Genomic DNA, 27,342 nt, shown 5'->3' on the forward strand with positions numbered 1-27,342 from the left:
GGGGTGCTGGCCTCCTCGAGGGGTTCACCACCGGGAACCTGATAGGGGGTGCTGGCCTCCTCGAGGGGTTCACCACCGGGTGAACTCAAACCTAGAAAGACTGTGCCACTCAGAGGCTACGTGAGGCGGCACCAGGGCTGTGTCTCTAAAAGACATGTCCTTTCCCTGTCCCTTCCTCCCACAAGCTGAGTGACTTAAACGACAGAAATGTGTCCTGCGCTCACTCTGGAGCTGACAGCAGGCTGCGACCTCAGACACCTGTAGGGAATCCTTCCTGTCTCTTCCTCACTGACAGGCTTCACCCCCGCCTTCCCCTTCCTGTTGCCCCTTCCGTCTCTGGTCTCTGCCTGTCCGTCTCTGTCCTGACGGCCTCCTTATGAAAGGACATTGATCACAGGATTAGGGCCTTCCCTGATGATGTGGGTGTCGCTCCCAGGACCTGGGAGTTCCGGCTTAGACGCCCTCACGGGAGACTTGGAGCCACAAGCCAGTGAGTATGTGAGTTTGCCTCTCTGGGCTTCCGCTTTCCCACCTGAGGACAAATGGTTGTACTCTCCTTCTTGGAATTCACGAGAGGATTTTTGTCAGTTTCAGTAAGCCAAAAGTCCACGACTGTCACACAGCCCTCAGGGCGTTCAGTGTGGACTGCTGCAACTGAGGCAGGGCACCTCACCGCCCCTCCACCACCCCATGTCCCCATATGAGCCACGCCATGTGACAGCCCAGAGCCCTTCTTCTAGCTGGCTGCTGCTGGCGCTGGCTCCCAGCTATATTTAGCCTGAGGAACTCGAACGAGAAGCTCTCAGCTCCACGGTGCCAAGAGGAACGCAGAGCCATGTGCCTTCTGTCCAGCATATTCCAGTGACTCTTTCCTTCTTCGGAGTCTTTCAGAGCAAAGCACTGGGGTGCCAGGCTTGGCAGAACAGGCTGTGGACTCGGGTCTCGGCTATTCATTTTCTCCAGAATCCTGTCTGTGGCCGTGATTAAAAGTGACTTTTTGTTTTAATTATTTGAGTAAATACATTAACAATAGATATATCTAATTCTGCAATATTATTTTCTCACATTGCAGAAGATGGAACTCAGCGTCTTATGCAGGCCAGTGCTCTTCTAAGTACTCCCAGCCCTGTTTTAACTTTGTTACTTTTTAGACAGGGTCTCATATTCGGTCTGGCTTGCCTGGAATTCTCTGTGTAGACCAGGCTGGGATTGAAGCAGGTGGTTAGTCTTTGAGACAGTCTGTGCTGCCTAGGTTGACCTTGCACTCTTAGGCTCAAGTCTTCCTGCGTCAGCTTCCAGTGTAGCTGGGGTCACAGGTACCTTCACACCATAGTTAGTTAGCCTCTTCTTAGTTAGTTAGCCTCTTCTTAGTTAGTTAGCCTCTTCTCTTAGTTAGTTAGCCTCTTCTTTGCGTTCATGCTGTTTGGCTACAGAGTGTAACATGCTATTGTGTGACACTGTTCATGGAGAGATGTAAACAAACATCTACCCACTTCAGATAGCGATCCAAAGTCCAGACACCACCGAAGTCCAGTTTGGTGAACCAGTGAGTTTTACTGGGGTTACTTACAGGAGTGTGGGTGAGAGGTTACTTAAAGGGACAAAAATGACTCAAAGGCAGCTGTGCCTCCAAAGCCCACCCCAGCGACGGTGACAGCTCACAAAAGCTGGAGGTCAACAGGCAGAGAACTCTCTCAGGTGGCTCAGTGATCTGAATCTCTCCCAAGCAACTTGTCTGATCTCCAGACAGCTCAGCGTGTCTGCAAGTCTGTCCACAGCCTTTATATACACTTGGGGAGAGAAGGGCCTCGTGAATCTGGTCGGTTTCTGGAGTTTCCTAAAGCCTTTGAGTTGTTTACTTCCTGAAGTTAAGGAGCTTCCCTGCAAGGGGGAATGTTTCACCTCCCCTTAGAACATCCTGTGTCTATTAAGAAACTTCCCTCTGAAGTGGCTGATTTTATCTTAGAAGAATATACAACATGTATATTCTGTGTCTGGCTAGGAGTCACACATGCATGTTTTCTGTGTGTGGAAATTTTCACTTGGTGTTGTTCAGGTTCCTATGGCAGCCTGTCATCAGACAAAACTCCACACCTGTACACTGCCTCCTGCCAATAATGTTCTAGATTTTTCACAGCTTGGGGCATTCTTCTGGTGTTCACTGTGAGCATTCTTGGACATGTGTGGGTGAACATAGCTTCACATTTCCATTGGGTAACCATCTGGGAGTGGTGTGGCTAGGGCTTGCTGATGCACCCATCAGTTTGAGTAGAAACTGCTATTTCTCAGAGTGCTCTGTCCTCTCAAAATTTGTCATCTTGGTGTGCTGGTGCCTAGCTGTCATCCCAGGCAGCAAGATCAAGGATTAGTGGTCAGCCTGGACTCCATTATGACACTCTTCCCAAGGAAACAAACAGGTCTGGGTGTGTGATTCAGTTCTAGGGTTCTTGTGTCACATGCACAGGCACTAGGCTTCATCCCCAGCACCACAAAAACAAAAGCAAACAATGACCAGCCATAGTGAAAATCTTACCACCACCACCCCCAATAGCTCAGAATGTGTCTTGATTTGGAAGTAGTCACTGCACAGGTAATTCACTGCATTGGGGTCAGCAGATGCCCCTAAACCGATAGGACTGATGTCTGTTTGAAAAGGGTAAATACAGCCACAGACACACAGAGGAAGCAGGCCACGTTAAAATGAAGGCGGAGTTGGAGGTGGGTGACACAAGATGGCCAGAAAAGTACCAGATGCCTGGAGAGAGACAGGAAACAGATCCTCCCCCAGCCTTCAGAATAACCAACCATGCCCACAAATTGACCTTAGAATTCCACCCTGCAGACCTGTGAGATAAATTTCCATTTTTAAAGTCATCCAATTTGTGACTTTTGTTACAGCAGCTGCAGGGCACTAATATATTATAGTCCCTTATGTCAGCAGGACCTGAAAGTTCCAGTTAGTCCACAGCCTCACCAATGACTGTGATGTCATTTTAGCTATTCTCCTATAATATTTGTGCTTACTTATAAAGATGAGCTTTTAAAGCCACACTTAATGGCCCCCACATTTCCCAAGTGCTACAGGTGTTCAACCACTGGGAGGATCCACCATCCCTAGACTGTAGGAGAATCTTCTCCAGGACACAGGTCAGGTCCAAAGCTTTGGATATTCAAAACCCACATCTGGCACTCTGTGACTCTAGGGTGGTTGTTTGTCTTTCTCAGTCTTCATTTCATGTAAAAAAAAATGCACATGGTGACTACACAGGGCCTCTTGAAGAGGAGACAAGTGAATTAATATAGGTGATATATTTAGAGGAGGGCAGGCACATAGTAAATGCTCACTTAGTGCTCATACCACTCATTCCCTACAGCCAACTCTCCCCTTTCCCTCTCATCTGCCTCCTTCCCTCCCTTCTTCATCCTCTTCATTTTCTGTCTTCATCTTCTTTTCCTCTTATTCTCCTCTTTCAGTTTTCTGTTCTCCACTTCCAGAGTATTCTATCTGCGACTCCTCCTCCCTGCAGAATTAGCTGGGCACTTCCTAGAGATGGTTTTGTGTTGTTCTGATTCTCATCACATTCCAGGGAGTGGAGGAGATACTTGAGGAATAGGCTTGTGGCTCTGGATTCATCAGACCATGAGACTCTGTAGCCACGTGTATCCTCTAAGGGGAAATGGTGACTGTGTAAAGACAAGTGTGGGAGCTAGGGATTCATCCTGTCTACATTTCAGTGGTTGTGTGTGTGTGTGTGTGTGTGTGTGTGTGTGTGTGTGTGTGTGTGTGTGGTGTGTTTCTCATTTCAGACTCAGGTCCAAAATCCTCTTAGGCATCACCTCGGCTCCCAGACGCCTTGAGAACTGTGTGTGACATGAGAGAGCTTTGCCCCCTGGCGGTGCCTTGGTGATACTCCCGCCATCTAAACTTTACTCTCTATGTCCCTCACTTGGCTTCCAGAGTACCAGGGTTCCACAAGAACATTTGGGACAAAATCACAGGAGACGTGAAGCTAACCCTATTCCTCTTCCTCTGTCCCACCTGGGCCCATCTCCCATTTCACATGGTTTCCCTCTTTGCACTCTGCAGAGCAACGATGCCTCAGGGAACACTTGGAACTGGTTGTACTTCATCCCCCTCATCATCATCGGCTCCTTTTTTATGCTGAACCTTGTGCTGGGTGTGCTGTCTGGGTAAGTCTCTGCCACTCCGCCCTCCATCCCACTCTTCCTTTCTGGTCTTCAGTCAGCAAGACTCTCACTAGCAAGCCAGCTGCATGGATTGTATACTGCGAGGGTCAACCAATGAGGAAGCTCTTGTGAGTTTTATAAAATCAATATTTTGGGGGGCTGGAGAGATGGCTCAGTGTTTGAGAACACTGGCTACTCATCCAGAGGACCCAGGTTCAGGTCTCAGCACCCACATGGCTGGCTGATAGCTGTCTGTAACTTCAGATTCGGGGAATTCAACACACTCTTCTGGCCTCCGTGGGTACTGTATACTTGTGGTACACAGACATACATTCAGGCAAAATATCAATACACATAGAATAAAAATAAATAAATATAAGAAAGAATAATTTAAAAAAACAGTACTTGGGGTTTCTTCTTTCACGATAATAATCGCAGCACACAAACCATGTGTGGTGGCACAGGTTTGTAATCCCAGCATAGGCAGCTAAGGCAAGAGGATCATGGGATCCAGGTTGTCCTGGGCTTTAGAACAAAACACTGCCTCAAAAAAATAAATTAATAAGTGGAGAAATGACTCAGTGGTTAAGAGCACCGGCTGATCTTCCAAAGGACCCAGGTTAACCCAGATGCCATTAACAACCATCTTTAACTCTAGTTCCAGGGAATCCAACAACTTTTGACCTCCAGTTACCAGGCACATACATAGTACACAGACATACATGCAAGCAAAGCACCCATACACATAAAATGCAAATAAAATAAATATTTAAAAAATAAATAAAATAAATAGCAAGCTATGAAGCTATGGGTGTTGACTCACACATATAATTCCAGCACTCAGGAAGTTGAGACAGGAGAATTGCCACAAATTTACTTCATAGTCAGTTCCAGGCCAAACTGGGTTACAGAGTGAGACTCTGTCTCATAAAAACCAAACAATGACAAATATATATATATATATATATATATATATATATATATATATATATATATGCATTATATTTATATATATATATAAACATGCATTTTCCTTGGGACTGGAGAGAAGACCCAGCAGTCAAGCTTCCTTACCGATAGGCTGGTCATGTTGATGCACGTCTTTGATCCCAGTACTCTGGAGGCAAAAGCAAGTAGATCTCTGAGAGTTAAGGCCGGACTGGTACACATGATGAGACCCTGTCTCAAAAAAGGGAGGGTGCTGGAGAGAGAACTCAGCAGTTAAGGACATGGGCTTGGTTCCCATCACCTATATGACTCACAACCATCCAGAACGAGTTCCCAGAGGTCTGATGTCCTATTCTGACCTCCTCCGGCACCAGGCACATACCTGATACTCATATGTACATGCAGGCAAAACACTCATGCACATAAGTCTAAAACATAAAGAATGATTACTGCTGTTGCAGAGGACCCAAGTTCAGTTTCCAATGTCCACACGGGGCAGCTTGGTTACCCATAGCTCCAGCTGTAGGGAATCTGCCACCCTCTTCTAGACTCCAAGGGCATCTGCACAAGCCTGGTACACACACACACACACACACACACACACACACACACACACACACACACATAAATAAATAAATAAAAATTATAAATAAGTATGTTACATTCTCCTAACACAATGGTCCCCAAATCCCAAAATTACTTTAATTTAAAAACCTTAATTATAAATAGACTTTGTATTTCTCACCAAAGAAGTGTGGGAGCTCCTGATGTAGCTCCATGCTGCCAGTAGCAACCTTGGATTCTTCCAGGTTTCTGCTCTGACATCCTTACCTAAGGCTCTTGTTGGCAGATAGTTGATGTCTCCAGATGACTGCCTGATACTCACAAGATGGCTTCCCTGTGGTCCACAGAGGAGAAAGGAGAGCTGCTGACAGAAAGAGGGCTGGACGGGTTTAGCAGAGCGTTCTGCGGGAGGGAATCGGATGCAGATGTGTGGGGAGGTTGCGAAGTGTGTGCACTGTCAGAAATAGCCAGCCCTGAAAGACTGGGATTGCCTCCCCGAGGACTGATTCTGTGTTGAGAACCACTGCCCCTCACCGAACCGCCAAACACACGTGGCCTCTTAAATTTTTCCTGACAACAGAATCTGTTTTTGGTTTTTTTGGCAGGGGAGTCAAGAGAGTGGTGTTTTGTTTTTCGGTTTTTGTTTGTTTGTTTGTTTTTTCAGTTTGTTTGTTTTTACTAGTTTTTTTTTTTTTAAGATTTATTTATTTATTATGTATACAGAGGAGGGTGCCAGATCTCATTACAGATGGTTGTGAGCCACCATGTGGTTGCTGGGAATTGAACTCAGGACCTCTGGAAGAGCAGTCGGTGCTCTTAACCTCTGAGCCATCTCTCCAGCCCTTGTTTGTTTTTAAGACAGGGTCTCCTGTAGCCTAGTCAAGGATGACCTTGAGTTTATGGTTCTCCTGCCTCCATCTTCTGAGTGCTGTGATAACAGGCGTGTGCTACCATGTCCTGTTCATGGTGTGCTGGGGAGGGAACCCAGGGCTCTGTGCATGATCAACAGGTGTTTACCAATCAAGTAACATCGCCACCAACCTCTGGCTTCCTTGTGGTTCTGCAGGGAGTTTGCCAAAGAAAGGGAACGTGTGGAGAACCGGAGGGCTTTTTTGAAGCTCAGGAGACAACAGCAGATTGAACGTGAGCTCAATGGATACATGGAGTGGATCTCAAAAGCAGGTGAGGTCCTTTCATCCTGGGGTCCAGAGATGGACATCTTGGGCCATGGACAACCCAGAGACACATCTGCACTTTGAGGAGGCCTGGGGGGGGGGGGAGGGTGTGACCATGTAAGAAGAAAGCAGATCCAGATTGCTGGCCTCGGATTTCAGCACTAAGAATCCACAGCAGAGCAGGGCGTGTGGTACGCACCTGGAGCCAGCGCTGGGGGCCCTTGCTGTGACAAGACCATGACCAAAAGGCTTGACCTTAGCTTACACTTTACAGCCCGTGGAGGAGGGAAGTCAAGGGCACATGCTCGGGCCAGAAACCTGGAGGCAGGAACTGAAGCAGAGGCCAGGGAGGAACCGTGCAGGAACAGGCTCCTGGCTTGCCCTCCACACTGCAGAGCCCAGGGACCCAGGAGCTCCTCCATCCACAGGGTTGGGTGCCTTGGCAGTCCCTGTCTGGTACCAAAGGCCTGGAATGTCCCTGGAGGGTCGTTTGTCCTCAGTCAGGGAAGGGAGCCCGGAAACGCTGGCTCTGATGTCAGTGAAGGAACCAGCAGCAGCCAACGAAAAGATTGATTCCTATGAGAGAGGAGGCCAGATAACCTTCCTCCTGATTCTCCTCGTTGTCTGGGCTGCTACCCTATTCTTCCCACACCATTTCCTCAAGTGAGGCTTCCCACGCAAATGATAGTAATTTGTGGCAAGTTGACCTAGAAACCAACTGTCATGTGAGGCTGAGACAGGAAGGTTATGTTTGAAGCTAACCTGGGCTATAGTGAGACCCACTAAAAAGAAAAAGGAAAGAAAGAAAAGCCACTTTGAGATGAAGTCTTTGTGTTTTTGAGACAGGGTCTCACGTAGCCCAGACTAATCTCAAACTGGCCAAGGATGATGACCTTGAACTCCTGGTCCTCCTGCTTCTGCCACACCTGGTTTACCCTGGTCACGTTTTAAAACAACATGGGTGTATGTCCCATCTCCAACTCTTCTTAGCCCTGTAAATCACCTGTGACTCAGTTTCCTTAACTGTTAAATGAAGGTAATGAGGATGAAGTAATCCAGTGACAATCTGGGTGATTGGCTTCAGGACCCCATAGACACTAATACCAGCAAATACCCAGGCCCTGTACAGAGAATGACTATTTTATCTGTACAGCCTTTGCACCACCTCCCTGGGCTCTTCTGACTCACAGTAACTCAGTGCCTAAGGTAGCTGTGTATTGTCAGGAATGACAAGAAAAATGTCTGTAAATGTTAGGTATAGATGTACTTGGGTTGGTTTTTTTTTCTCTTTGGGGCCCACCACCCAGCTGACAAATAAATATATGGAGACTTATTCTTATGAATGCCCGGCCTTAGCTTGGCTTGTTTCTAGCCAGCTTTTCTAACTTAAATTAACCTGTTTCTCTTCTTCTACATTTTGCCTCTGGGCTTTCTACCTTTCTTTGTTCTATATGTTGTTCTTCCCTTCTTACTCCATGGCTGGCTGAGTGACTGGCCCCTGGCGCCTTCCTCTCTTTATCCTTTTCCTGCTCCTCCCCCTTCTTTTCCCTAGATATCTCCTCCTATTTGTTCTCTCTGCCTGGCAGCCCCACCTACCCCACTCTCCTGCCTGCCCATTGGCTGTTCAGCTCTTTATTAGACCAATCAGGTGTTTTAGACGGGCAAAGTAACACAGCTTGGCAGAGTTAAACAAATGCAACATGAAAGAATGCAAGACATCTTAAACTAATATCCCACGACATATAGATGCATTTTTGTCTAAGTGTTTCAGGTCTGTGTTGGGTTCAATCCATGGGGGCAGAACTTGTGTCTGTGGGGAGCGGACCACCTGCCCACCGGGCTGTTGAGGATTCCATAAGACAACCGAGCTGAGATGCTCAGAGCAGCAACTGACAGTCAGCAGGCCTATACTTATTTACCAGGCACCTGCTCTGTGCCATGCACCACAGTACACACTGAGAATGTGGCAAATCCCTGCTGCTGGCTAGTGAGAGACAAGGCCCCCACCAAGAGCTAGGAAGGAAAACAAGATGAGCAGGATGGCACACGCTTGTCATCTCAGCACTGGTCGGTGAAGCCAGGGCATCAGGAGTGCGAGGCCAGCCTGGGATACACAGTGAGACCGTCTCACACACAGACATGGCGGGGAGAAAAGGCAAGGTGGCTGGTGGGGAGCATCTGGGGTCAGGTGGACAGCTAAGGTCGCCCTGACAGGAAATGAAATGCAGCTCTGGGGATGCCGAGTGGGAGAGAGGTCAGAGAAGGGGCAGGATCGAGTGCAGAGGCCCTGGAGCAGAAAGAGAAAAAACTGGTGTCCCTGGAGAAGAGGGAGGGAGGAACGGGGAGGGGCAGGCCAGATGGAGCAGGGCCGGCAGACTGAGGGGAGCTGATGCTGCTGTGGTAATCCAGATGTAGCTATAACAAAGTACCCGAGGCAGACAACGTCGTGGAGGCGAACATGAACAGTTTCTGAATGTCTGTTACTTTCTTCTTGCTGGGATAAAAGCGATTTAAGGGAGAATGGGTTTATTTTGGCTCACATCTCCAGAGCGTAGAGTCTGTCATGGTGGGCAGACATGGCAGCAGGAAGGGGAGGCGCAGGGCAGGAGCAGGAGGCTGGCTGGGTACGTGACATTCACACTCAGCAAGCAAGCAGAACCAGAACAAGATGTGGGGATTGGCTGTAGGCCTAAAGACCCACCCCCCAGTGACTCACTTCCTCCATGGCAGCCTTCCCAAACACTACCACCATCTGGGGACCAAGGGTTCAAATGTTTCCCATCTGACCACAGAACTAAGGTTCGAGGTCATGGCTCCAAAGGGACTCAGCCTGGTGACGACTCTAGATCTGTGGTGGACATGGTGGAGCTGGGACAGGCTTGCCCTGACACTTGGCTTGTGCAAAGAGCTCAGATGTCACATGAGAGCCTTATAACTCCTTCCAAGGGCTCACATTGTATAACTTGAGGACCTGCCTCTTAAAGTCCCGCCTCCCCAAAGCACTGTCCCACAGTGTGAAGCCCAGCTATGCCTAAATCACATCCAAACTACTTCTGCTGCCAATTGTGCCCTCTGCCAGGTAAAGCCAGGATGCAGGAAGCTGCCAAACGCCTGGGTCAGCCTGGTCGGACTGTACAGTTAGCCAGGGGCGGTGGGTGTGGCCAGGGGTCCTTTCTTCACAGTCCTTGAGGGTCAACACCCTGGAAAACGCTTCAGGCAGGACCTTAACTCTGTTCTTCTCCTCAGAAGAGGTGATCCTCGCAGAGGACGAGACAGACGTGGAGCAGAGGCACCCTTTTGATGGTAACTGCTCTGAGCCCAGCATGAAGGCGGATCCCAGGGGAGTGGGGTTGGCTGGAGCTGGGCGCAGGCCACTGGTTCTAGAGGGTATATAGGCCAGGCCAGGAAGATAGGAGACTGGGCTGTGCAAGGAGGTTTGAGTGACTGAGGAATGGGCCTCTGGGAGGAATTTCAGAACCTGGAGGCGGGGTGGGGGTGAGGGTGGACAGGGGGTGGTGGTGGCAGGTTCCATTCCTGACTTCCCCTTTCCCCCTTTAACTGTGTGCCCAGCATTGTTTTCCGTTCCATAAAGTGGACATAATAGGGCTGGTGAGATGGCTCAGTGGATGAAGGCATCTGTGTCCAAGCTTTAGTGGCCTGAGTTCCATCCCCAGAACCACACACACACACACACACACACACACACACACACACACACACACTCTCCTAATAATGAGAGGAAGAGTTCCATCTCCTGGCTGGAGGTGCAGACTGGTGACAGGGACTTGCATATAGTCCTGGTTTCACCCTCAGCACTGCCATGACAGCCGAGAGAGAGAGAGAGAGAGAGAGAGAGAGAGAGAGAGAGAGAGAGAGAGAGAGAGAGAGAGAGAGAGAGAAAATAGATGAGTGTCCACCCACTGTCCCTGACGAATATGGTCCACTCCAACCAGCCAGATCCCCGCAGCTCAGCTGCTTCCTAGTCCCGGCCCTACCTGCCAGTGTGTGCAGTTCAGGGGAGGCAGTAGAGGGCAGATGTGGATCTGAGCAGTGTCACAGCTGTATGGAAATGTCCTGCTGTGGCAGGACGTCTGGAGAGATGGCTCTTGTGAAGAGCTCTTGCCACTCTCCCAGAGGACCCAGGTTCCTTTCCCAGCCCCCACATCAAGTGACTCAGGACACCTGTCTCTCTAACTCCAGGGGATCTGACCCCCCTTCTGGCCATTCTCATGCACTTGATTTCTTCTTAAATCTTTTATTAAAAAACGACTATTTTGTGTAGCAACAAAAACAATTAGGGAAAAAATTTTAAATAGCAAGATGACAAAAAGAAATCAAGAACCCTGGATCTTTTATTTAGGAGTAGAAAGCGATTCCCTGTGGGCGTTCTAAGTCTCTGTCAGAGCGTATATCCGCTGGCAAGCCTTGGCACCAGACAGTTGCCCCAGCCCCAGCCAGTCCAGCACATGTGTGCTAGGTTAAGGATGGACTAAACCTCCTGTCCCAGGACTTCTAGGAAGTGAACCCTGCTCTGAATTTAAAATAGACCAGAGCCAGCATGGTGATGTGCGCCTGTAATCTCAGCACTCCAGAGGCATAAGCGGGTGAATTCTGTGAGTTCCAGGGCAGCCAGGCTACGTAGTGAGACCCTATCTCAAAAAAACAGATGGGGCTGGAGGGGTGGCTCGGCAGTTAAGAGCACTGGCTGCTCTTCCAGAGAACCAGGTTCAGTTTCCCAGCATCCACATAGTAGATCATTATAGACCTTCTGTAACTCCAGTCCTGAGGAAACTGACGCCTTCTTCTGGCCTCTGTGTGCACTGCACACGCGTGCTGCAAGACATACATGCAGGCAAAGCCCCCGTGCACATAAAATAGTAATGTTACTTCAATAGTAAAAACTGACCAGATTGACAACAGTGTTTCTGAGCCTGGACTTTGCATTAGAGCTGGACAGCACTGGACTCTTGTCTGGACCCCCTGCCATCCCCAGTGGTGGCTCGCACATGACTACAGTGGGCATGCTGTGGACCAGTGGGCACGGCAGTACGCTGTGTCTGCTGCCACCCTGGCATAAAAGGGTAATGCCGTCTTCTCTCGCCATGTTTCCCTTGTTGGAGCTCTGCGGAGAGCTACCCTGAAGAAAAGCAAGACGGACCTGCTCAACCCTGAGGAGGCCGAGGACCAGCTGGCTGACATTGCGTCTGTGGGTGAGTGCCACCTCTGTACCAGTCACTGTCCGTCACCCAGGAATGGGAGGCTGAGGCCTAGAGCTGGGCGGCTGGGTGTGCCAGTGTCCCGGAGGTACGGTATGATGAAAATAGCGACCCTACCCCTTCTGTTTTGGTTTTTTGGTTTTGTTTATCATACCTGGCTGGGTCCTGTCTCCTAATATTGTAATGTCTCAACTAAATGAGCCCCATAAATCTCTTTACTGTAGGCATAAGTCCAGACTTGACTCATTTACATCCAGCTCCAGCAGGCTCCTAGTTACCTTGGCTAAGTCCATTACGGCTGGGTGTCCATACTCCGAAATACTCGGCATACCAGGGCGTGGTGATGCATGCCTTTGATGTCAGCACTCGGGAGGCAGAGGCGGCTGGATCTGTGAGTCAGAGGCCAGCCTGGGCTAGATACTGAGCTCCCTGCCAGCTGGACTACACAGTGAGACCGTTTCAAAAACAAACATAATGAAACAAAAACCTCTGCATCCAAACTGTTTCAGATTCTGGGCATTTCCAGATTTGGAAATATTTCCTGTATATATATATATATATATATATATATATATATATATGAGTCATGTCTTAGATGTGGGACCAAAGTCTAAACAGAACATTTATTTATTTCTCATACACAGACACTAAAGGTAATTTTAGACTCCTTTAAAAATGCTTTTGTATGATCAGGTGTGGTGGTGCAATCATTTAATCCCATGATATGGATCTCTGTGAGTTCCAGGATAACAAGAGTCACATGGTGTGACTTTCTAAAGTATAATAATAATAACAACAACAATTTTGTGGGCAGGCAAGATGGCTCAGCAGGTAAAGGTACTTGCCACTAAGCCTGGTGACCTGCGTTAGATACCCAGCGGTGAAGAGAGAACCAACTCCCACACATAGTCCTCAGACCTCCACCCTCACTGCACATTACACATAGACACACAGTAAAGGAATCACACTGTATTTTGAAACACAATTCTATACAGGAAATAATGTAGATGTTTCCATTTCTATTTATTGTTTTGTTGTGTATGATGTGTTGGGGAGGTCCCACATGCTCCAGTGCTGTTCCTGAGGTCAGAGGGCAACTCTCTGGAGTCCCAAGTCTTCCCAGCGCTAACACGGACTTTTCCACACATGATGTTGTATGTAAGGTTGCATTGGTATGTTCAGATTAGAATGTCGGTCTGGGGTCACTGGTCGCTGAGTCGGGATGGGTGCTGGGTGCATCCTGCGTGCTGAGTTCAGCACAAGACAGAGGCAGAATTCCCACCCACGTGAGAGTTGCCACCCAGTGAGAACACACAATAAAAGGAGATTTGGGGCTGGGACGGGCGGCGAAGTGCTCGCCTCAAAAGCACAAACCTGGACGGAGCAGAGCACTTGTAACCCAGCGCTGGTGACAGGCTGGCCAGCCAGTCTAGCCACAGGACTGAATCCAGGCCAGTGAGAGACTCGACCTCAAAGGAGGTGACAAGGTTCTTAAGGGTGCCACCTCAAGCTGTCCTCCAGCCTCCACACACATGACCACCCACACGGACACAAACATGAACATGCAAACACACACACACAAGCACACACATTAGAGAGATTGCTCAGAGGTTAAGAGCACTGGCTGCTCTTCCAGAGGACTTGAGTTCAATTCCCAGCAACCACATGGTGGCTCACAGCCATCTGTAATGAGACCTGGTGCAGGCATACATGCAGCCAGAACACGGTATACATAATAAAATAAAAAAGAAAGAACAGAAACAAAGGGAGCTATAAGATAGATCGCCAGACAAAGGTGCTCGCTGCCAAGTGTGACCTGAGTGTGACCCTGTGTGGTAGAAAGGAACTCTGACCTTCACACGCACACTGTGGCACACGTGTGGCCTCTTCCAAACAGGAAGTTAATTAATAATGCAATTTTTAAAGATTTAAAACACATACTAGAGAAGAATTATATTCCAAAAGAATAATGGCGCTGTAGAGGCGAAGCCCAGGCCTGGCCCACTCTGACGCGGTAGAGTCAAGGAAGGCTTCTCAGAGGAGATGACATTTGAGTTCAGAGCTGAAGGCTTGTGTTGAAAGGGAGTCTCTTCAGCAGTACCACTGGCCGGGACAGTGGCCGGGCTCCACAGACACTGGGGATGTTTCGGGGAGCATGGAGGGGTCTGTGCATACACACCCACTAGTCTCACCCACATCACCATCTCTCCTCAGAACTCTCTGGTCCCTGAGGGTGGCTGCACCAGATGACACCGCCTCCCTGCCAGTTCCTCTGATGAGGAACCCTGCTGTGCACATTCACAGTTACTCCGCACCCGAGGGGCGTGCTCCTGGGGATAATTACAGGATCAAAGATATGAATGGCTTCCCAGCTCCCTACACCATTCTCCCCTTGAATAACAGGACACTCATTCATGAACTTGTCCAAGACACAGATTCTCACTGTTCCCCATCCTGGCTGTTCACATCCCCTTTCCCAGTTAAGGAGTTTTGTAGTGCTGTTTTTAAAGCTTGTTTTCAATTTCCAGCCCAAACACACTTTGTTTGTAATGACTGTTACTTCTGCTTCCATTTGTGGGCACAGCTGGTCATGTCCTTTGAGAAGGTGTTGGTCGAAAATGTGTAGACTGAAGTTTCTTGGTCCCACCCAGTCCTGCTCAGGCAACAGAACTTTTCTTGTGTCCCGCAGCCTCTTGGTCCCAAATAAACACAAAGAGGCTTACTATTAATTACAGACTCCCTGCTCTGCCCTTCCTCTTCCCAGCATTCTCCTAGTCTAGTTGCCCTGCCTATACTTCCTGCCTGGCTACTGGCCAATCAGGTTTTACTCAGCCAATTCAAGTGACAAATCTTTACTGTGTACAAGAGTGTTATCCACAGCACTAATGTCTGTTTTTGCTTCATGCATTCAGTCAGGTGGCCTTAAGGACTCCTTTGTTTCTTTCTTTTCTTTGTTTCTTTCTCTTTCTTTGTTTCTTTTTCTTTCTCTCTTTCTTTCTCTCTCTCTCTCTCTCTCTCTCTCTCTTCCCCCTCCCTCCCTCCCTCCCTCCCTCTCTCTTCCTTCTTTCCTTCTTTTTTTTTTTTTTTTTTTTTTTACCCACATGGTCTCACTGTGTAACCCTGACTGTCCTGGACCTCAGAAAGATCTAAATGCCTCTGCCTCTCAGGTTCTGGAATTTAAGGTATGAACCACCATGCCTGGTTCTACATTATTATTATTATTATTATTATTATTATTATTATTAATTACATTTGTTAGGGAATGGAGAGCTAGTCAGAGAGTTAAGAGCACAGGCTGCTCTTGCAGAGGACCAGGGTTCAATTCCCAGCACCCACATGGCAGCTCACAATCCCCTGTAACTCCAGGGAAATCTGACGCCCTCTTCTGGTCTCCTCAGGTACTCAGGGCGCACTTACACAAAACACTCATGCTCATGAAGTAAAATTCAGTCTGGCCAGCACGCCTTTAGTACCGCCCTGGGAGGCAGAGGCGGGGGGCGGGGGGGGGGGAGGTCTATGCGTTTGAGGCCATCCTGATCTACCTAGAGTTTCAGGTCAGCCAAAGCTATAAAGTAAGACCTTGTCTCAAAAAAAAAAAAAATTGTGTGTGTGTGTGTGTGTGTGTGTGTGTGTGTGTGTGTGTGTGTGTACATGTGTAGGCATACATGTCACCATACATGTGTGGAAGCCAGAAGACAACCTGTGGAAGTAGGCTGTCTTCCCATCATGTGGGTCCTGGAGATCGACCTCCAGTCATCAGGCCCGATGGGAAGCACCTTTACCTGCTGAGCCCTCTTTCAGGCCCCACTCTGCTGTGTTTGTCTTAATAAGCAAGCATCTTAGTTGCTGCTGCTGTGTATGTGGGAGCCCAAGCTGAGACCTTGTGAATTAGAGAGGAGTCCACTCAGTGAGTTTCAGGTCTTCATCCTGCGTTCTGACAGACATGAAAAAGTGATCCAACCCCATGCCGACAAGGATGAGGGGGATGACACTCTTGGATGCTCGTGGTGGGGCCGTAAATCTGTAATGTTCCTGGTTTACTTACGATATATCACTTGGCATTAATTAACTATAGATCAGTTTCTTGACCTACTGTTCATCCACCTTTTATTTATTTGCTTGCTTTTGCAGAGCTGAGGGCACAGCCCAATGAGTGCCTTGGGAGCCCAGCCCCCCACTCAGCTCCATCTCTGGCCCCTTCACCGACTGTCAGTTCTTCAGAAGTGACTTGCTGTCTTGCACAGGAGGCATGATCCCGGTGACTCTGGCAGGATGGCTTCTGTTCGAATAAATAAGAGCAAGGGCTGGAGCAGGGCTCACAGGGGGTGCTTGCTCAGAATGCACAAGGCACCACAAAACCAAACAAATTTAAAAGCCACTGAGGCTGGGAGATAGCTCAGGGGATAAAGCCTTGCCTTGCAAGTGTGAGGACCTGAGTTTGAATCTCAGAACCCATGGGAAGCCAGAGTTAGTAGCCTGTGTCTGTAATTCTATAGTGAGGTAGGAGGCGGATGCCTCCCAGAAACTCCAAGGCCAGCTAGCTGGCAGTAAACAACAAAAAGACCCTGTTCAGTGAGCATGGTGGCACACACCTCCAGCACTGGAGAAGCAGAGGCAGATGGATTTCTGTGAGTTCAAGACCACACTGGTGTACTTAGTGAGTTCCAGGCCAGCCAGGGCTACATAGTGAGACCCTGTCTCAAATAAACGACAAACAAAAGTCCTTCTCAAACAAGGTGGAAGGTGAGGATGGACACTCTCAGTAGTTCTCCATCTATGTACCATGTATACATGTATGCTTCATACACACACATACACACAAAGTTTTGTTTTTTTTTTTTTTTTAAGAAAAACCAACGTCTTCCACTTTCTAAATGGACTCCAAACACAGTCTGTGGTCTGATATTCTGTGGCAGGTTCCATCCAGGCAGTAAATCTGCCCAGCCACAAAGGAGGGAAGCCCATGCTAACCCCTGGCTTCCTAGACTACCCAGAAGGCATAGCTGGTATCCCCCAACTCTAAGGAGGAAACTGCGGCTGTGATTCTTCACTGGCCCCAGCTGTGCGGCCAACCAGCTGATGAGCGTCCCACAGCAGGAGGGCTTGCTCCCCACTCCGGAGCGGGGCCCTAGGGTACGAAATGTCTGTACAAAGCAAGTGCCTTCGAGAGCTCCATTATAAGATGTGGTCAGACTGTGTGGAGCGGTGTATTTTTAAATGGCTGGAGGGCTGGGAAGATGCTCAGTAGCTAACGTCCTGGCTGGAATAGCAAGCCCAAAGACCTGAGTTTGATCCTCCAAGATCCATGCACAAAGAGTTGGGTGTGCTGGTACATGCTAATAATCGCTGCCTACAGAAGATGGAGACAGGTGGATCCCTGACTCTTTGGCTAGCCAGTCTAATCTAGTAGGCAAGTTCCAAACCTTATCTCAAAAAAAAAAAAAAAAAAAGTGAATGGTACCATAAGACCTCTGGCCTCCACATGCACACAGACATAAGAATTCACAAACATGTAGGTATGCATACATGTATTGGCGCCCACATGAACACATGCACACACAGTCGTGCGCACGCACAGACCTGAGAGATTTGTACATGCTCTTGCAAGAGAAAGTATGTGAGTGTATTGACTTTCTGTGAGTGTGTGCCCACAGTAGCTGAGGTAATCAAGTTGTGAGGAGCAGAGGTTGATTTGGGCACATAGTTGCCAGGTTTCAGTCCACGTCACTCACTGCTGTTCCTTTGCGAGGAGAAGCACTCACTGCTCTCATCATAGCAACAGGGAGCAGAGAGAGAAAGGTGGCCAAACTCAGGGCAAGAACTCAAGGCAGGAACTGGTGCGTGAGCCGTGGCCGAATGCTGCTTACTGGCTTGAGCCTCTGGCTTGCTCAGCCTGCTTTCTTATCCACCCAAAGACCACCTGCTCAGTGGAGGCACCACCCACAGTGGGCGGGGCCCCTCCCTCCCAAACCAGTCTCTTAAGAATATGTTCCCACGGACTTGCCTGCAGGCCGATCTTACGAAAGTATTGTCTCAGTTAAGAGTCCCTCTACCCAGATAGGTCAAGGTTTCTGTCTAGGCCCCATCTCATGAAGTGCCCACCACCTCCCATACGCTAGAGTCCGGAGCATTTAAGATGCAGACCATAACGGTGATACACACGGTGACTGGCTCAAGCGTGGACATGCTTCAGAACCACCTGCAGAGGCTGCAGACGGCACAGCCGAGCACACTGGCTGCCCTTGTGAGACTGGGTCCGTTCCCAGCACGCGCACAGGGCAGCTCACAACAGCCTGTAACTCGGGGGTCTCTGACACCCTCTGCTGGCCTGCGTGGATGGGCGCACACACACAAACTGTAGTAAATAATAATAATAAAAAAAATCCAGTTATGCAACCCACCATAATTGTCTTCAGTTTGTGTCTACTTGTACAAAACATAATTATTTTTATAAAAATAATTAATTTTAAAAGGTGGGAGTCGTGACTCAGTGTTCACCTACTGTGTGTGCCTACTGTGTGCTAGGCCCTGAGTTCCATTCTTGGCACTGTCAAAAAAGTAAAGAAAATAGAGCATGAGAGGAAAGGGAAGCCTCTGCAGGGAGAGGTCTCCAGTCAGTTATTACATTCGGGGCCTGGAGAGATGCTCAATGGTGTAATGCACCCGAGTTCAGTCCCACGCCCACACAGGTAGCTCATGGCCACCAGTAACTCTAACCCTCTTCTGGCCTCATGAGCATCGGTATACACATGGCACACACACACACACACACACACACACACACACACACACACACACACACACACACACACACCACGTGAAAATAAATACTTAAAAACAATTATTACATTCCCTTTAGATTTTTTTTTTAAGTGTGGTGTATGTGGTGTGTGTATCATGTGTGCAAGTGTGTGCACCCTGCCTGCATGTAGAGGCCAGAGGGGGATAACGGGTCCTGTCCCATCACTGACCTGTTCATGTCTGTGTGGAGGCCGGAGGTCAGCCTGAGGCGGCATCCTCAGGAACCCTGCCCCCTCCTTTGAGATCAGGTCTCCCGCTGGCCTGGAGATGAGCGATTAGGCCAGACTGGTTGGCCCGCGAGTCTCCTGGCACCAGCGGCAGGTACTCTGCTCTGCCTGGCTTTGATGTGGGCTCTGGGGTTGAACTCAGTAGCTCTTTGTGGTTTTGGAACAAGCGCTTACCGACTGAGCCGTCCCTTCGTCCCAAATCTCTGTTTAATGTGTGTTCTCCTTGAGTGGTAATTTTCACCTGGTGGGAATTCTGCCTCTGTCTGGTCCCCAACTCTGTGCCTGACAAGAGCAGGGCCCATGAACAGTTAGTTCCTCAACTGAGTGCTGCTAATCTGAGCATCTGTCATGCACCAAGCTCCAAACAGCCACACCATGCTGCAGGTGGGAAGTCCATGTTGATCCCTGGGGAACCAGCATCCTGTCACCCTTGTCCTGGAGGCCATTGGAGCATTAGCTCCCACAGGGGACTTGCAGCGTAGAACTCTGCTCCATCGCGTCCTCTCACGTGACCTCCTGTGGATAGTCTTCCTCACCGAGGGCATCCTGAGTCTCACTTTCTTCATACTTTTCCCTGGCAGGGTCTCCCTTCGCCAGAGCCAGCATTAAAAGTGCCAAGCTGGAGAACTCAACTTTTTTTCACAAAAAGGAGAGAAGGATGCGTTTCTACATCCGCCGCATGGTCAAAACTCAGGCCTTCTACTGGACCGTGCTCAGTCTGGTAGCCCTCAACACGCTGTGCGTCGCCATCGTCCACTACAACCAGCCCGAGTGGCTCTCGGACTTCCTCTGTGAGTGCTGTTCTCATCCACTCCTCCCTGCTGGCCTCTGCTCCTCCTCTGGCCCTTCCCCAGCCCGCCCTGCTGGGGCCCTCTCTGCCGCCGAAAAGGGCCACACAGCTGCTACCACAGTGGAGCTGCATTAGACTGGTGTTAGGAGACCTGAGGCATCTGAGCAAAGACAAAAGGGTCCTGCCAGTGACCACCGCTGTCCCTCTGCCGTCCTGTAGACAGTGACCGCTCTGTCCCTCTGCCATCCTGTAGACAGTGACCACTGCTGTCCCTCTGCCGTCCTGTAGACAGTGACCACTGCTGTCCCTCTGCCGTCCTGTAGACAGTGACCGCTGCTGTCCTGTAGACAGTGACCGCTCTGCCCCTCTGCCGTCCTGTAGACAGTGACCGCTCTGTCCCTCTGCCGTCCTGTAGACAGTGACCACTGCTGTCCCTCTGCTGTCCTGTAGACAGTGACCGCTCTGTCCCTCTGCCGTCCTGTAGACAGTGACCGCTCTGTCCCTCTGCCATCCTGTAGACAGTGACCGCTCTGTCCCTCTGCTGTCCTGTAGACAGTGACCGCTCTGCCCCTCTGCCGTCCTGTAGACAGTGACCGCTGCTGTCCTGTAGACAGTGACCACTGCTGTCCCTCTGCCGTCCTGTAGACAGTGACCACTGCTGTCCCTCTGCCGTCCTGTAGACAGTGACCACTGCTGCCCCTCTGTGGTCCTGTAGACAGTGACCGCTCTGCCCCTCTGCCGTCCTGTAGACAGTGACCGCTCTGTCCCTCTGCTGTCCTGTAGACAGTGACCGCTCTGCCCCTCTGTGGTCCTGTAGACAGTGACCGCTCTGCCCCTCTGCCGTCCTGTAGACAGTGACCGCTCTGTCCCTCTGCTGTCCTGTAGACAGTGACCGCTCTGCCCCTCTGTGGTCCTGTAGACAGTGACCGCTCTGCCCCTCTGTGGTCCTGTAGACAGTGACCACTGCTGCCCCTCTGCCGTCCTGTAGACAGTGACCGCTCTGCCCCTCTGCTCTCTCCCTCTTCTTTGAAGTGTTAGAATTAGAATTTGCTCACAGAAGACAGGGGCTCTACCACTGAGCCACGCCCACAGCCCCACACTGGGGGATTCTAGGCCCTTGCCTCCCACCCCTTCTTTGTTCAATCTCCTCTCTTCCTATTCCTCTTGCCTCCCATCTGTCTGGGATGGGACCTTTATAACAAATGGGAACAGTTCCTCAGGGGATACCAGGACCCTCAAGGTTATGTCCTCTGAACTCTACCCATTTCAAGATTTGCCTAAACTGAGCATGGGCACTGGCAGGCGGGAGCCCCCAGGACTGGAAAGACTCTAAGGATAATCAAGAGAGAGAGTGTGAGGCTGACGGGTATGGATGGCCTGGCTCTCCCCTGCAGGCCCCTTGAGAACTACTAAATCTTTTGTGCCTACTGGCTGCCTCCTCCTGGAGCTATTAGCTTTCTGACCTGTTTGCTGCCCTTGTTCAAAAGGAGCCTAGGGCAGCTATAAGGGATGGCCATGCCTCTGACCTAGAAAGGCCTCAATTCTAGTCCAGGGGAGTGTTTGCTTGAACCTTTGTGGTCCCCAGGCCTGCTGCCTGACCCCACAGGACACCCCAAGGGGACTGTCCTTTCTCTGTGCCTGACCTGCTTCCAAGTTGCATACTTGCATCTGGTCCCTCCGGAGCCCTGTAAATGAGGGCTCTTCTCGTTCCGACCTCTTCCTGCAGACTATTTTTACTCGCCTAGTTTCCTCCACTAATCATCTTGCAGTCTGTCCTGGTTAAGGAGACAGGGGATTAGAACTTCCTGCCTGGAGGCTTTATTGTCTGTAGACATTTTTCAGTTAGCCCCATTTTCCAGTTAATGAAAAAAGAGACAGAAAGGTGAAGGAACTTTTCCCAGGTCACACAGCTTGTAAGGGATGAAGCCAGGATTATGGACACAGGCAGTTGTGTTCCTAAGTCTAAACTGTGTTTGGTGATGGAGTCCTACCCCCTAGGCAGATCCGACTATCGTCCATTGATCAGAGGTCTTCAATCCTAAGGCATTCTGTAACAAAGAGTGGAGCAATGTGATTGTAAGGTGTAGCTCAGTTTCAGAGAAATCCAGACCAGAGCAAGTGAGCACCTTGGAATTGATGAAATGTGCGTCTGGTCTCAGGATCTCTCTGTACCTGGTAGAGGGTGGGTTCTCCTGGACCCTCCAATGCTCTGGTGTTGTGTGTTACTAGCTCCCATGTTCCCATGGTAACCAGGGAGCAAGCATCTCAGAGATGTCTGTCCTCGCAGAGCTGCCCCTGCTGGGCCTCAGAGGGACCAGATGTCATAGGCAGATCTGCTTCCCTAGCTGCTCTGTCCCAGACACTCAGGGGTTTCTCCCCAAAACAAGAAGCTTCAGAGAATCCTACAAATCAAGGGAAGTTGTGGCAAGGAATGGCAAAGAGGGGTTTGGGGTAACCCGTTCAAAGCAGCTCTTCAAAGCAGGGCCTGGCTAGGGTTCAGTCAATCCACGCTGTAACAAAACAGCTGAGGCTGGTGAGTTAATATCCACAGACAGTTCCTTTCTTGAATTCCTGGAGCATTCTACACATGTATGGCTATACCCGAATCCCAGTTAGTCACCTACTAGATGTAATAAGCCACACAGGGATGCATCAGTCAACACAAAACTAGGCCCGTAGCAATGTCCTTCACTCAGCTCTCCTCATCAAACCAGGGTGAAACTGAGAAACCGAGGCCCGTGGGAAGGAATCCTCGTATAGCTATCATTGGCCATGATACACAGAGTATCATCTCTACCTCCCTGCCTGCCCGGGAGACACAGGAGAAAACGCAGAGGCAGGAGGTCTTCCCCGTGGCCTAATCCACACCTCTTCCTCTTCCTTCCAGACTATGCAGAATTCATTTTCTTAGGACTCTTTATGTCCGAAATGTTTATAAAAATGTACGGGCTCGGGACTCGGCCTTACTTTCACTCTTCCTTCAACTGCTTTGACTGTGGGGTGAGTACTGCGAGTTCTCGGGCTCTTCCGGGCTCTTCCTGACGGCAATGGCTGATACCTGGGGACTGCACATTAGAGCGGAGGGAGCCGGACATGGGTCACGCCTTCAGTCCTAGACCTGGGTCTGAGACAGAACTGTGAGTCAGGGGTAGCCTGGGCTGCCTAGTGAGACTCTGAAACAAAGTAAAGGTGGAAGCAGAAGGAGGCCGACGTCACCTCTGGAGGTGAGGTGAGTGGAGGAGGAGAGAGGCACGGAGGACACAGCTGCTGTCACCGGCAGGGACAGTTCAGGCTGACTTGGGAGAGTTCCAGTGGAGAGCCAGCAGCTGTGCTGAGGGCATGGCAACGGTGGAACGCATTTCCGTCTTAAAAACTCAAGGCAGCCGGGTGGTGGCGCACACCTTCAATCCCAGCACTCGGGAGGCAGAGGCAGGCGGATCTCTGTGAGTTCAAGGCCAGCCTGGTCTATAGAGCAAGACCCAGGACAGGCACCAAAACTACAGAGAGAAACCCTGTCTCAAAAAAAATAAAAAATAAAGGTTACAAATCACCTAATTCCATTTCTGTGAAGAGACCAAGGAGGCAGATCCAGAGATTGTCAGAGACCATCAGCACTGGGACTCAGGAGGGGGAGGGTGGGTGGGGCATCTCTGAGGCTGCAGGCTGACCTGGAGTTGTGCTGCAGACAGAAGGCACTTGTGGATGCCTCTGAGCTGTGCACCCAGAGGGCTGATTTTGTAGTGTGTGAGTTTCGTGTGTGTGTGTGTGTGTGTGTGTGTGTGTGTGTGTGTGTGTGTGTGTGTGTATGTGTGTGTGTGTGTGTGTGTGTGGTGTGTGAGTGTGTGTGTGTGGTGTGTGTGTGTGTGTGTGAGTGTGTGTGTGTGGTGTGTGTGAGTGTGTGTGTGTGTGGTGTGTGTGTGTGTGTGTGTGTGTGTGTGTGTGTGTGTGAAACAGTGTTTCTCTCTGTAGCCCAGGCTAGCCTCCAACTCCCAGTGATCCTCCTGCCTCAGCCTCCCAAGTGCTGGGATAGCAAGCATCTAGGTATATGTGAGCTTTTACTAAATAAAAACATAGAAGTGAAAGATGAGTTTTGGGCCCACCGTCTGGTAGTCACTCTGACAAAATACCTGACAGATGCCCAGGCGTGGTGGCACACGCCTTTAATCCTAGCACTTGGAGGCCGAGGTAGATGGATCTGAGTTGGAGGCCAGCCTGGTCTACGGAATGAGCTTCAAGACAGCCAGGGCTACCCAGAGAAACCCTGTCTCAAAACCAAACCTGACAGAAACAACCTAAGGGAGGGGGGATTTTGACCCCAGTGACAGCTGACCTCCAGCCAGGCCCCACCTCGTAACAGCTTCACAGCCTTCCAGTAAGCCTAACCCTGAGTCTGTGGAGACCTGCCTGATACACAGATAGATGTTCCCTGCGGGGTGGACCTGGTTCAGGCCCTGGGAATGGGTGGGAGTCCTGAGGCCAGCCGTAACCTTGAGACTGGGGTCTCTGTCGTAGGTCATCATTGGGAGCATCTTTGAAGTCATCTGGGCCGTCATAAAACCTGGCACATCTTTTGGAATCAGCGTGTTACGAGCTCTCAGGTTATTGCGTATTTTCAAAGTCACAAAGTAAGTCTTGAGGTTTCTTAGCGCTCTGATGAGGGGATGAGGAGGGCACCCTGCCCAGCGTGCGTATTCCTGGTCTGATCCCCACCTTGGCTTCTGTCGGCAGGTACTGGGCATCTCTCAGAAACCTGGTTGTCTCTCTTCTCAACTCCATGAAGTCCATCATAAGTCTGTTGTTCCTCCTCTTCCTGTTCATCGTTGTCTTTGCCCTCTTGGGGATGCAGCTCTTTGGTGGCCAGTAAGTACTGCCTGACGTCTTAGGCATCTCACCGGGACTCCTACTCAGCTTCCATGGCATGCCCACCACAACCCAGCCCCTTCAAGCTGACCTCCATCCTGTGACTTGCCCTCAGGACACGAATAGTTATCTAGGGCAGTGGGCTTCTGGGTACCAAATACAGTATCTTCCTGGGGAACAGAGAGACTCTAGATGTTACCATGGGAACCAGAAGCTGAACCAAGCCTTCAGAGCAGGAGGGCTAACATCCAATGTCCTTGCTGTCCACAGGTTTAATTTTGATGAGGGGACTCCTCCCACCAACTTCGACACTTTCCCAGCAGCAATAATGACTGTGTTTCAGGTATGAACTTCCTCAGCCCTGACGCAGGCCCCTAACACAGGACGAGGGCTGCCCAGGAGCATCCCTGAATTCCTTTATTTCTTCCCTTTTCCCGCTGTTTTGATATGCTTGTTTTTATTGTTGCTGGAGATGTAGCTCAATATTAGAGCATTTATTTAACACATATGAAGCCCTGCATTCCAGTCCAAGCACATGCACGCACGCACACATGCGCACGCAGGAGAGAGGCTAGCTTGTCACTTGTACATCCCAAGAGAGTATAGGATGCCCTACAGGACCACATAGGAAAGCATCAGGGCCAGTTGGGGTACCAAAGAGCCTTGTTTGTGGTTCTCATGAGGAGCACATAAAGCGGAACGTCTGCCCCCTGCTGTCGTGACTGGAGGAGGACTCTGACAGAGCTGTCAGGGTAAGCTGTTCTATGTCAGGGCAATGGCCAAATTCTTCCCTATCTCTAGGAATCGGCTTCCCCTGGGCAAAACCCTCGCTCCAGGGTCTGCAGGGCTCCAGCTACTTCAGTATCAGAACACAGCCAGTAAAGCTGGCTGGGCATGATGCACGCTGGACTGTGGCAGCCCAGCACTTGAGGCTGGGGCAAGAGGATTGTAGGCGTTGGTCATCTTCAGTGCATCATGAGCTTGGGGTCAGCCTGGGCTACATAAAACACTGTTGAAAAAAGAGAGGGGAGAGGGAGGGGGAGAAGGGTGGAAAGGAAGGAGAGCCCAGGGCAGTGGCACACACCTGTAATTATTGTACTTGAGCTCCAGTTCAAAGCCAGGCTGTGAGACCCCGCCCAAAACAAACAGGGAAAGGCCTGATTAATACATCTGCCTATCTTGGAAGCAAGGCTCTCCACATTTTCCGGGATTAAGGAGGCTTTTGTCCTCTTGGGGCACCTGCATTGAGGCTTGGGGACTGGCTGATCAGAGATCCCTAGAGTTATTCAAATTCATTTTTTTCTTTGGGAGAGAAAGGAGTATATAGAAAATGTGGCCTCCACCCTTCCTTTTCTTAAAGAGGCTGCAGGGTGGACTTGAGAGAGGACAGCAACGTCCTGAGCCAGAGAATGGATGATTGGCAGGGCCAGGCTCCAAGGGGGATGCAGTTCCCAGGGACAGAGGACATTGTCTTCAGACACTGCTGATGGTCACACCTAGTTGGGTGGGCAAATGACATTGGCATCTGGTAGCCAGAGGCCAGGGGTGTTTAGCAGGGGCAGGGCACAGGTTGCTCCTCCCAGAAGTTGACCTACCCCCCCGACCAACAATGTTCTAGGAACATTCTAGAATTTTTCCTATTTCCTTCATCCTCAGGAGACTATGGATAGAAGGAAGGAAACTGGAGTGGTTTTTTTTTTTCTTTCTTTCTTTCTTTTTAAAAGACACAGGGCTGGGTCTGGTGATGTGTTTGGGAAGCAGAAGAAGGTGGATCTCTGTCAGTTTGAGGCCAGCCTGGTCTATATAGTGAGATCCTGATGCGGGGGGGGGGGGGGGGGGGGGGGGGGGGGGGCTGTCCATGGACCAATGAGATGCCTCAGTGGGCAAAGGTGTTTGTTGCCAAGCCTGACAAGTTGGGTTTGATCTCTGGAACTCACAGTGGAAGGAGAGAACTGACATGTTATCTTCTGGCCTGCACACTAGCACGTGTGTCAGTGTGCACACATGTGTACACACACTCTGAATAAATACACAAATGTCATTTAAGTTTGAAGAAAGCCTAGGTCATATAGAGAGACTCTCAAGGAAGAAGAGAGAGAGAGAGAGGGAGGGAGGGAGGGAGGGAGGGAGGGAGGGAGGGAGGGAGGGAGGGAGGAGAGAAAAGAAAGAAGAAAAAATGAGCAGTTAATAGCATGTACTGCTCAGAGGGCCTGAGTCCAGTTCCCAGCACCCACGTCGGTGGTTCACAACCACCTGTAAGTCCAGCTCCAAGGAATCTGACGCCCCCTTCTGGCCTCTGAGGACATCTGCACTCATGTTCAAACCCACATGCACGCGCACACACACACACACACACACATAATTAAAAATAAAATGTCTTTTAAAAACAGAGAGGGGCCAGGCAGTGGTGGCGCACGCCTTTAATCCCAGCACTCAGGTGGCAGAGGCAGGCGGATCTCTGTGAGTTCGAGGCCAGCCTGGGCTACAGAGTGAGTTTCAGGAAAGGCGCAAAGCTACACAGAGAAACCCTGTCTCGAAAAACCAAAAAAAAATTAATTAATTAATTAATTAAA

The 27,342-nt window shown here is 50.0% G+C and overlaps 1 protein-coding gene across 2 annotated transcripts in view; it reads left to right on the forward strand.

Annotated features, from left to right (window-relative positions):
- Cacna1a (calcium voltage-gated channel subunit alpha1 A) overlaps nt 1–27,342 on the forward strand; it is a 328,905-nt gene that overhangs the window by 192,650 nt on the left and 108,913 nt on the right. For both annotated transcript variants that reach the window (XM_076571863.1, XM_076571864.1), the window contains 9 exons: nt 4,088–4,191; nt 6,767–6,882; nt 10,122–10,178; nt 11,996–12,085; nt 19,701–19,910; nt 22,797–22,909; nt 24,422–24,534; nt 24,638–24,769; nt 25,040–25,112. In XM_076571863.1, the coding sequence (XP_076427978.1) occupies nt 4,088–4,191; nt 6,767–6,882; nt 10,122–10,178; nt 11,996–12,085; nt 19,701–19,910; nt 22,797–22,909; nt 24,422–24,534; nt 24,638–24,769; nt 25,040–25,112 (1,008 nt within the window). The remainder of the gene's footprint in view (nt 1–4,087; nt 4,192–6,766; nt 6,883–10,121; nt 10,179–11,995; nt 12,086–19,700; nt 19,911–22,796; nt 22,910–24,421; nt 24,535–24,637; nt 24,770–25,039; nt 25,113–27,342) is intronic.

This window comes from Peromyscus maniculatus, chromosome 5 (assembly GCF_049852395.1).
Source record: "Peromyscus maniculatus bairdii isolate BWxNUB_F1_BW_parent chromosome 5, HU_Pman_BW_mat_3.1, whole genome shotgun sequence".
NCBI classification, from domain to species: domain Eukaryota; kingdom Metazoa; phylum Chordata; class Mammalia; order Rodentia; family Cricetidae; genus Peromyscus; species Peromyscus maniculatus.